This window comes from Bacillus rossius, chromosome 2 (assembly GCF_032445375.1).
Source record: "Bacillus rossius redtenbacheri isolate Brsri chromosome 2, Brsri_v3, whole genome shotgun sequence".
NCBI lineage: Eukaryota > Metazoa > Arthropoda > Insecta > Phasmatodea > Bacillidae > Bacillus > Bacillus rossius.
In genome coordinates this window covers 84584904-84597039 of record NC_086331.1, presented here as the reverse complement: position 1 = coordinate 84597039, position 12136 = coordinate 84584904, and the positions used below count along the sequence as shown (strand labels likewise).

At 38.2% G+C, this 12136-nt stretch overlaps 1 protein-coding gene across 3 annotated transcripts in view; it reads left to right on the top strand.

Annotated features, from left to right (window-relative positions):
• Positions 1 to 2899: 2899 nt before the first annotated feature.
• LOC134529421 (sodium/potassium-transporting ATPase subunit beta-1-interacting protein) overlaps positions 2900 to 12136 on the top strand; it is an 84664-nt gene continuing 75427 nt past the window's right edge. For all 3 annotated transcript variants that reach the window (XM_063363479.1, XM_063363478.1, XM_063363477.1), the window contains exon 1: positions 2900 to 3125. In XM_063363479.1, coding sequence (XP_063219549.1) covers positions 3072 to 3125 — 54 coding nt within the window. In that variant the 5' untranslated portion in view covers positions 2900 to 3071. The remainder of the gene's footprint in view (positions 3126 to 12136) is intronic.

The following is a 12136-nucleotide window of genomic DNA, read 5'->3' as shown; positions in this document are numbered from 1 at the left end:
GTCCGCAGGGCCGGGAAAGTCCGAACGTCAGAAGGGAGCGGAGCAGACGGGCGCGGAGCGTCGGTCGTCATTGTCGGGTCAGCAGGTCGCGGCGGGTGTCGTCGGATGTATGCCTGTATGACACGGCAGTCCGTCGAGGTAGCAAAGTGCGGCCCGTCGCAATTGACACACTTTTTAGTCGTAGAGGTGCAGTCTCGCGACCAGTGGTGCCCAGCGCATTTGAAACACCTGGGGTCCCGCTCGCAGCATGTCGATGGATGTCCGGTGGACTGGCACCGATAGCACTGGGGTACCCTCCCAGAGCCCCGGTAGCGCTCTACGGTCACCACCCAGCAGCCTAGCGTCTTCAGTTTGAGGAACCGCGTCACCTCCCCTAGTCCGTTGGTGCAGACGAGGAAGGGCCGGGTTGTTGAGTCGGCGGAGGTGCGGAGCGGCAAGACGGTGCCCACCGGGAGGCCGAGGTCCAGGAGAGCCTCCTTGACCTCGTCCGCGGTGGTGGAGGAGGGCAGGCGTTTGACCACAACACGGTCGGTGCGCTCGTCGGGACGCAGGTGGGTGTAGGGCTGGTAGCCATGTCTCTTGAGGTGGTCGTAGAGGAACTGATGGTCGTGAGGATTAGCAGTGTAGAAAGACGTACGGTCGTTAATGGAGGTGGCGGTGAGTGGACCGGTGAGCAAGGACTGCAAGTGTTTGATGTGGAGGAAGGGTTGAGCGGTCGGCGAGGAGCGAATGCCAATGGGTGGCATGCGAGGCGGCTTAGGTGCAGACGGAGCAGAGGTGGCCGGCCGCTGAGACGTGGATGGCTGAGGTTGCGGAGGGGAGACAGATGTAGAAGGTTGAGGCTGGGGCGGCGCGGCAACAGTCTTATGTCTCTTCGGGTGCTGGGTACGACGAGGCTTGGCGGTGAGAGGAGGAGCAGATGATGCGGCGTCGTCGATGTCAGAGTCAGGCAAGGAGGATAAGGATCCGTAGCGGTTTTCCACTGGGACGGCGTCATCCGAAGAGAGCACGTCGCGGAGAGGCCGCTTGGTGGTCTTCCGAGGCTTCACGAACCCAAAGTCGTCGTCTGAAGTAGCTGGAGCGGCGGTGTCCATGGGGTCCACAGGCGCGTCAACGACGAGAACGGGTAAGGAGGGAGCGGCAGTCACGATGGGCGAGGTGATAGAGGCAGTGGTGGTGGTAGTGGTGTAGACGGACAGAGTAGGAGACGAGGTAGCAGTCGGAATAGTGGACAGGTCGATGCCGGCGAGGTGTTTCGAGTCGCTGACCTTGATGTTGGCGCTCTGGGGGCGGACCCCCGCCGGTGCCGAGGGCGAAGGCAGAGCCCCCGTTTTGCCCCCCGAGATCATTTTCAACTTAAAATTCACTCAAGACTTAATCAGGCAACGGGAGTGCCGTCACAGTGTTATTGTTTATATTGCAAGAACCAAGAACAGCAGATCGCACATCATCATGATGTCTACCAACATTGCACAAGTTTAGTTTTTATAATAACATTTTTAGACTAATTTATGATTTAATAACTGAAGGCGTTACAAAGTTTTAGTATAGTTCTTACGAAAACTTACGGTATATTTTAATTGTATATACATTACATCAATTAATATGAATACAAAAATTTCAGTAAGTGCCATTTAATCATGTGTAAAATTTGAATTTCGCGCGGTAATGTAGTATTATTTCTGCGTCATTCGCTATTGACCAGTGACAGCAAAAAAGCGGAATGAGATGACCTGGTATCTGTAGACCTCGATCAAAGTCGTTTTCAAATCTTTTTTCCATGAAATTATCTCAATTAGTTTTCGATCTCAGAGGAGCGTAAAGAGAGTGCTAATCAAACAAACATTTGTTGGTCTGTTACGTTGACAGTCTTCAGTGTATTATTATTATTATTACTTAACCTGCAATTGGGCTTTCACCCGGTGGCAAGAACTCCCACTCACTCCCCTCTCCCCCCCCCCTCCATCAGCTTTCTCCTCAGCTCCCTCCCATCCCTGACCTCCACCATTTCCTCCCCCAGCCCATTCCACTCCCTCCCCGTCCTCACCAGGAAGGTGTTCCGCCCTCTCTCTGTCCGCCTCCACACCCTCTGGAGCTTACATCTGTGGTCTCTTCGTCCTCTGTACTCCCCTCTATGTACTTTGCTTCCCAATTGCCCCCATCCCCCTTCCCCCTTCAGCACCTTGAACATCCTGACCAACCTTTCCACTCTTCTTCTCCTCTGTAACGTTTCCCACCCCAACTCCTTAATCATTTCCGTTGGGCTATGCAGTTTCCCATCCTGCCCCTCCCTCCTTCTCCACATTCCCATCACCCACCTAGCCGCTCTGCGCTGCACCCCTTCCAGCTCCTTCACCTCAGTCACCAGGTAGGGGTCCCAGACCGCCGCCGCATACTCCAACATTGGCCTGACCAATGTGGAGTATGCCTTCTCCTTTGTCCTCCTCCCAGCTCCCTGCAGGGTCCTACCAAGCAACCCCAGCGCCTGCCTTCCCCTCCTGACCACCCCCTCTATGTGCTCCGCCCATCCTAGGTCATTTTTCAGTGTCACCCCCAGGTACTTATATCCTGCTGCCTCTCTTATCTCCTGCCCCTTCCAGTAATATACATTTCGTGTGACTTTCCTCCTCTTTGTAAATCTGACAACTTTTGTCTTACCAACATTCAAGGACATTCCATTTTTCTCCGTCCATTGCTCCAACCTTATCAAGTCCTCTGTTAAACATCCCCCTTCCCCCACAACCTCATACACTACACAGTCATCTGCAAATAGCCTCCATCTGGCTTTCATGCCCTCCCCCAGATCGTTTATCATAATTGTGAACAACAGAGGCCCCAGCACACTCCCCTGTGGCACCCCCGACGTCACTTCCCCCTCCTCGGAGCTTTCCTCACCCACTCTCACTCTTAGTCTTTGCTGAAACATTGGCATGGGAACGCTTCGTGCGTTCCATTGTTTGTCAACAATACAATAAACATGGTGTTATAATAAATTGTGGTTAACATATTTGCGGTATGGAATGTGAGAGAAAACGATTCCCGGAATTATACCAGTTTGAAGGCTTAATGCTATGGAAATATATAAACGGCGTTACTTTCTTCTGTCAATATGTGTGTTACAGTTGGTGAGTCTTGATGTCCTAGTGTTATCTATCTAGGGCTAAGTCATAATGTTTTTAATTAACTTATTAAAATTTCTGAATAAGTTAACATATTGGTAATAATGTAGTTTTGCGATTTTCATGGAAAAAAAATTAAGTAACAGACAACGATTTCCTGTTAAAGCATGGTTGTAAATATAAAAAAAAGTTATTTGATTTTTAGAAATAGAGTTTCGATTAAAGATTTGAGTCGCTGTACACCATGTATTTAATATAAAAAAATTGAATGTTCGTACTATACATTTGACAGTTATGTATAACATAAAAGTGACTATTCTAGTTGGTGATACCATAACATTATTAATGACGTCACGATGATGACTTCGTGTACGTCATTTCCACCCTTACTTTCTTTCGGGACAAGCACGGGAATATGGAAGTTTTTTGCGGGGAAAAACAAACACACTATTTTTTGCATATTTCATTTTTTCAATATTATGCTTGTTTTGTTATTGTAAACTAGACTATAATCCCTCCCTTCCTCCTGCTCTAATCTATTTGGCGACACCACGGTATAACAATATAGAATAGACCAGGTGGGACTATTCCACTTTATGATACAGAGAAAATATTATTTCTAAGCGTCTCACGTTCAGAAAATTCAATATCGGTATTGCAAAATAGACTAGACCTGGTGGACTTATTTTCTATTTCATAATATCACAAATTTTTAATTATGAAAATTCTTATTTTATACAAATGAAATACCGCTATCACAAAACAAACTAGACCTTGTATAATTTTAGTCTCCTGTATGATATCCTCCACCTGTAATTTACTAAAATGACCTACACTTACCAAATATTTCGCTTTGTAATTATCACTTCAATGAATGCACTACTCATAGGAAAACAAGCCATTTTTACATTACCTAAGTAATAACTTTTATCGTTCACTCAACTATTGCAAATGAAACGCACAGCACACCTCTCACCTAACACATCTAACAAAATTCACATAAAATTACATATTACAAACATTTAAAAGCCATAATAAAACCACTTACCTTTCTCAGCATTATGGCAATAATTGTTTTCTGCCACTATTTCTATTGAAGACTATAAATTTACACCAATCTGCCATTCCTCCTTTTAATTTATTTGTTACCACGAAACTTGAACCATCACATCTCTGGTCACTACTACAGTCACAACCACACACTCTCTCTCTGCACTGTACCATTATATTATTTAAATATAAATAAACACGACTTTCCTCTTCTCGTGTGACTACTACACTCATTGATCTACATGTAGAATAAAATTATTATTAGGTAGGTACCTACTTAATGCTTATTGTGTATTTATTTATTAAATTTAAAATTATATTCAATTCTACTTATTAATTCGCTCCTCCTATAACTAACCACTACTTTTGTTCCAAAACTCGCACTATCATTCGCTGTTGCCAATACTACTGTTGCTAATAATATATTTTCCTTCGTTCCACTATTCAATTTATTATCATTGGCCAACTTTCATGACTTCATTAATTTCCTCGCTGTTATTTTCAACCAATATGAATCTGGTATCGAATTATAGAATTGAGCCCATAAAAAGGTGTAGGCCTATATGAAATTTGCTGGCTAAGCAACAGACTATAGTTACAGATTTTTAAAATATACAGCCACAGATTTTGGTGTGCTATTTTTTCCTTAAGCTTTTTGTAAGCACTTGCTGGGTCACTCCGTTCCACGATTCAGCAGCCCAATAAGTTGCATCCTTGTTGTTTACTTTTTTTTATCTTGTGAAGTGATTTCAGTTTGCTCCTCTCACCTTCTATGAGAGTCCTGAGAAATTGTCTTCTGTACATAAACTTTAATTTTTGGTCCATTGGTAGAAGTAATGCTGTAGTTCACTCACATGGTCTAGTAGGAGAATCGCACGAGATACTAAATTGTTTTCTTTACTAAAATGCTTCATTGCAGAAACAAATTGACATTATAACCCCTCAATAAAAGTTTCCCATTCACCCAATGTTTTTTTATTTTTGTGTTTATAGAACACTGAAAGATCGTAAATTTTAACATGTTTGAATACACGAGGCTTAGCGAATCTTCCGATAAACATCAATGGTAACTTATGGTTGCCTGCAGTGTTACTACAAGCCATCATACAAATTCAATTGATGACCCAGCCTCAAATTTTGGGAGGGGCAGGTGGATTACCGAAGAGTGTTGAGTGGTATAGAATACCTCCCAGTTAAATGGGTGGTCCAAAAATATTAATAAAAACACTGCCACTTAGAAAGCTATACCATGGCATTTCTGATGCCTTTTAAAAAGTTATAAAATTAATTGTACACTGAACAGTTGAACCTAACATGGGCTGAGTCCAACTTTAATCACTCAAAAAACCTAACCACAAAACATGAAATACTAATTGCAGCTTTAAGTCTTTATTTGAAAATGTAATGAAATGACATTAGAGGATACTACAGATCCAAGGCCAAAAATACCACGAGAATCTTTCAATCAAACAGCTAAACATTTATTTAATGCTGTCAACTTCTTTCAGGTACAACATTTAAGTCCTGATAAATACATCCATGTAGCATTGGCAACCAGCCTTACATTAATTAAGTATAAATCATCAAACATACTAAAGCTGCCACTTTAGTTTACAGAATTCAAAAGAATTGTTATTAAGTGAGCTCACAAGTAGATAAGGTCACAAGTGTTCTGCACGCAGCAATGAAATTAAACTACACAATTGCTTTTTTCTGTTAACAAGATGCCCGTCTCTTATCACACCTTAATTTTTTTCTCCATGTGCCTACTCAACGAGAGTAATGAACATAATTATTACTGTGTACAAACCAAAGTATATCTCTTAACTTTAAATCTAACATACCGCAATTCAGAAGTGTACATTATCTTAGCAGAACCAAAGGTTTACATGTAACATTTTGTGTCTTCAATTCGCTACGCATAAGCATATAACAATTATTAAAGGTTTAGTTTACAAATTTAAGTTAAAGTATAAAGATTACTTACATATGCTTTACCAAATGACGTGTTACAGTTTCAATGAATTAAGTTCATAAATAATTACATATTCAGAAAACAACTATTTGAGGAGAATAAAACCTCTTTCATATTGGTTTCATGAAACAGTGCTGTCTGATGTACGTCGTCATACGTAAACCCACGTCCTCAATGTAACCCGCGTACACTCACGCGCTTTTTCTGCATTCTGCCTTCGTATACAATCAACCTCAATTAACAAGCTTTTTCTTGAATGGCCATCGATAATTCTCTTTTACCAATAAGAATTCTGGAATATGATACATTATGTCATCGGAACCAAACTATGACTACACTTACAACTCTCAGCTTATTGTAAAAGGCAACATAAGTGCCTTCCAACCCAGTACAAGTGAACACATTCGCACGACAGAAATGTCGAATAAAGAATAAACACGAATAAAGAACCATAATACACCGTCAAACAAATTGCGGTGAATACAACCAACTACCCTTAACCGTTTTGCTCCCAGAGAGCATTAAGTAATACCAAAATGTAACAATTCAAAGTTAACGTAATAAGACATGTTCAGTACACAAAAATATAAATCCCCAAATTTATTTGAATGGCCACGTGATTAACAAACCATGCTACCATGTTATCTTTTGTGAAACCTGATTTGAGCCCTGAACGAGAACATGCTTCTTCCAAATCACAGTTTTGACAACATCTGCAAAATTGCAAAAATACTAACGGAAAATTCCAAAAGATAATTTCAAAGGACAGGCTGAAACAATTTTAAAAATAAATCTAAAAGAAATTTACTTCATAAGAAATATAACTTACATTAGTGCTGTCCACACACACTCAATAGTTAAAGCATTAATAAATGCAATAAGTTAGTACATGATGACTTGTCTACTGCTGCACGAAGGAGAACGATCCATTCTCAAGAAATTACTGACATAATGGACGAGCACAGCGCATGTGGGGAGAGGGTAGGAACAGCTGAGGGAAAGGAGGAGATGGAACAATGACCATTTGGAAGGTGACGTCACGAAGCGGTGGGAATTTTATGTCCATGGACCTTTCCTTGCCGCCGGCACACAGTAGCTGTAAAATTATTTATAGAATTACACATTTTTACCAAAAGAAATTGAACTTACTTTATAGACAGGTGTGGTGTGGAGAAGATTGTTTTTGTTATTGCTCCAGGTTTTTTTTGGGTTTTTGGGGGGTAGGGGGGGGGTTGGGGGGAAATTGCTCACATCCCCCCTCCTATAGGTCTGCCATTACACACGTAACTTGCTCATTCTGAAGCTCGGAGCTTTTTTTTTTTTGAAGCCAGACTTTTTGTAAGCAAGGCCTTGAAATTTAGACCTGTTTCATGAGCATTGTATATTTTCTCCGGGGAAAAATTTTGTTGTAAAATTAAATCCAATAACTTGGTCAAATACTCTTTAGCTGTAGTGTGATCTCCCAATAATTGCTCCCTGGTGATTGTTAGGTGATGGTTTCTAAGTCGTTTCTTTTACTGGCCTATCCACCCTATGCTTGCACTGAATATGTCACCATTCATCAATTTATTGACATGAATTGTATTTTCTTGTATGGAGAGGACCAATCAAAGGAGTTCCCTTTTCCAGCTCATGTGTAAACCACAGAATACTGACAGCCTCGAGGTTTGTAGAATTTCAAGATTTTTCTGAAGAATTTGCACAGAACTATTTAATCTTGGCACAGTTCTTCTTCCAATCAGTTATAGTGGCTTTACCTGCACTTTCACCATTATTCAAATCATTTAAAGCTTCTAATTTATCTTTTAAGTGTGCAAGTTTTATGTTCAGATTTCTTGACAATTTTACTGTGTACTAACACAAAACAGGAACACACATGTAGTTAAATCTAGGCCTAGGTAAAGTGTAATGTGCTAACGAACACAACACATTGACAGCGCTCAACTGGTCCGCAACAAAACATTAGATGGCAGGTGCACATTATTTATTGCTGAATCACGGCCCCAATTAGTTTGGATTAGCGGAACTCCAGTGTACTTATATAAGTTATTAGGCTATACCCTGTAACTCCAAATGAAAAATTCCTTTGTTATAATTTTATGACAAATGCTTTAAAAATTAACTTAATCCCAATAATTAACATACATATTTTTATGATGATCCTTAAATACTTGTTCATAATGTTTAAGTCTCCAATGGAAATCTATTTTAGTAAAAATATAATTTCAACCAATATTGTAAAATTTTATTTAAATAGTGCATATTCATTGCATAAAAGGTAATTGTATACTTTATAGTACTTTAATATTCTTATAGCTCATAAGTTTTATTGTGGTTAGTCATTAAAAAAATTATACAGGAATAAAATAACAGCACTAACTTAAAATTTAAATACTAATTTAACAGTTAAGGTATGTAAGACAGTAAATTATATTTATATATAGTGATGTCAACTAAGACAAATATAACAGCTTTGAGAATTAACCAAGAAATATCAGGCTGTATCACATTTCTCGAGAGATTTTAGGTTGATGTAAGTATGTAATATTTTAAAATGAGAATAAAATAATCTAAGCAAACAATTTTTTTTTGAAAATTCCTAAATATTTAATAGAAACGCACACATATATTTCTAAGGAATATTTAAGAATTTGGACATGGAGGGCTGCATTTAATTTTTTTGGTTAAGTTTTATTTGCAAAGCTATTTTGGATAAATGAAACTAAATGTATTGTTAATTGGTGAATTGAGGATACCACCTTTGTTTGAAAACTGTTATTTTTTTTTTATCAATCATTCTTACTTTATCTATCCATTTTGATCTCAATTGCTTTGGGTTCCCTTGGGACATAATATAATTTCTATTGTTGTGTTATTACTATCTCACCTAGTTCTGTTATTAATTTTTTTTACCTCATTTTAAATAATTATGAAAGATTGAATGCTTTAAAAATACATAAATGTACATGTAAACTTAAATAGGTACTGTACATATATCGTAGTAATATTGTGGGACGTTTAGGCATAATTAACTGGTTTGGCTCCTTTGCTAAGTAAACAACCTCTTTGGCATCCATGGTACCTAGTTATCCACAACAGTTTTATTCAAGAATGTAATTGCAGATTTGGTGTAGAAAAAAAAACAGTTTATACATAAATAAGTTTTAATAGTTGAATATTTCATCAAATATTATGTGAGCACAGCTGAAGCAGTGAAGACTCCCAATACAGGCATTAATGGGTTATTCTCAGAAAAAGGGACAATTGATGAAACAAACTACTTTAGTCTTATTATATTGAGTAAATTTACAGATTTTATATAACTTAACTTCAATGTAATTTTTTAAATATGTGCCATTTCACAAATTATGAATGTGATCAGTATTAGAATTAATGAAACCCTTAAAGTTCTTGAAATATCAACTCCATGGACTGTAGCTCACTACATCTATATGTAGTTTAAGTACTGGAATTGACAGTTTTTTTTAGTTACAATTAAAATACTGTATGAAAAGAAAATGCAATAAATATAAATGAGTAGTTCTGTACTATATATATATGTGTGTATATATATATAAAAAATAACAAAAATTTTTTTTTGTGGTACTCTCCTATCTAGTTCTGTTCCCAAAGTAGCCATCAACTCCATAGAAAACATAGAAAACAAGAAATTGTAAAAAAAAAATAACAGGATGGCATTGGCAACAATATTTTAATTGCAACAGTTCCATAGATTAAGCCATTATGTATCATGTGGAAAAGTGATTCTCTGGTGGTAGTGAGTGATTTAGTAGGATTAAGTTATTTGAAATGAGATATTAGGTGAGTAGGTTTATTACCTATCAACTCCATGCTCTCTGAATAGTAGGGAATTAATTGCTGAAAGCATCCAGATTAATGTGAATTAAAAGCAAAGAAAGAATACTTGTAAAATATAAAACAATGTCTTCCTAACCTAAAAAATCTTAATTATGGCAAAATTACTAACACCATTTCATCAACTCCGTGGTCATCAACTCCATGGAATGCCCTGGCCATGAAGTTGATGAACTGCACGGAGTTGATGTACAATGCATTCCCTACTGTTTGTTTGGAACATATTAAATATTTTAGGCTTTGCAAACATAATATTACGTACCATTGTATCTATTGTTAGCATAAGCAATCTAGTTGAATATGTTCTCTAGAATGTGTAAATTGTAAGAAAATTAGCACTTAAATTTATTTCTTGTATATCACATGGTATCTTCTACTGAATAGAGTTGGACAACGTTGTTCAAGAGTGTAAGTAATGATATTGAAACATGTAGGTACCTACCGGTACTCAACCTGACTTCAATTGGTAATAAAACATTCTTAAAAACAAAAATTCAGAATCATTGCATATCAACAAATTATTCAAGTGATTAAACATGTCTTGTTACTATTCTGGGTTGCTTAGCTGGGCCAACCTGGAATGTAACACACTTATTCTAGTAGAGGGTTAAAAGCAAATATTTGTCGACATATATCCTTAATTTACTAATTTTTATGACTAAAAATAGTTAGCTTAAATTCGTGAAAATAATGTTTATAGTCTCTTGATGACTAAACTTGATATTCTACTGAGAGAAATCCTGATAAAATTTTTATTAATTTTGGCTGAAAAAAAATTTCTCTCTTGAGCACAAATCATACTGTATAAATTATTGCAAAAAAATTTATTTGGAGTGTCATTGTCTCATATGGCATGGCTTCAAAACATAAAGGTGCAGTTACATAGCATATTTATATACAGAGGCTTAGAGCTATGAGATTTCCAGTTTTAAAGTGAACTCAAAAACCACTTGGTTACCAGCTCGGTGCTTATATGTTTAGGTTGTAGGTGACCCTTTTCACAAGAGTGAACATTGGTTCGCAGCCAGCCTGACAGTCAGTAAATTTTGCTAAGGCCCTCTAACGTAAAGATAGTAAAAACACAGTTGGTGAAATAGTATAACAAAGAAACATGATTTATTAAATAATAATCTGTTTATATACAGTCTGGTATCATTAAAATCATTTGCTTTCTACAGGTCAAAAACAAACCAGTTGTGAGTAAGATCCCTTGCAGAGAAACCCAGAGTTCTTTAGTTGGAAGGTTGGGAAGTGTACGAAAAACATTGTCAACACAATAAAAATATGTTTACGGGTTTTATGTACTGACTTTGAGTAAACACTATCGGAACAGCACTTTGCAACATCCCTAGTTTCATATTTGGCAGCATCGACTCAAAACACACCCGTTCTTGGCATTTGTCAAACACTTTCTCTCTTAGCCTGGGCCTATAGAATGCATGTGCCTGGTCTGATTATGCATTGAGCTGGTTACAAATTCCTGGCACAGCACTTGCCAAAACTGCCAGCTGGCACCAAACATTGGGGCTTTACTCAGATCAGGGTGTCTACTGACCCTGGAAAACCTGGAAAACCTGGAAAAATCAGGGAATATTGTAATCAGGGAAAAATCAGGGAATTTTTTCAAGAATCAGAGAATTTTTGTTTGGTAGGTTGTAGTTGGCAATACTTTTTTTTTGTTTATTGATCAGCTTGCATTGACGTAGCATCAAGTGTATCCCCTCCCATTTTTATTTTTGAATGGCAAATAAGGAACAGTTCCCACGTCCTTTTTTATTTTATTTACCATCGGATTCGGAAGTGGCGTTAAATCACTTGATACAAACTAGTTCAAGCTGGTCTGTTATCCTGCTGATGTACGTGCTGCGGCATGTGCTTCCCGCGTTCAGATTACACCTACAGGTGCATTTAATTTTAAGTAATTATGGATGCCCCCAACGTAAACTGGGCATTTTTGTTTGCTTTGAAAATACATATCACAGACACTTTTGGTGAAGATTCGCCATCGCTGCTAGAAATTGGTAGCTGTGGGCTTCATACGGTCCATGGTGCTTTCAAAACTGGAATTTCTGCTACACAATGGGACGTTGTTAGTTTTTTGAGGCACAGTTACTTT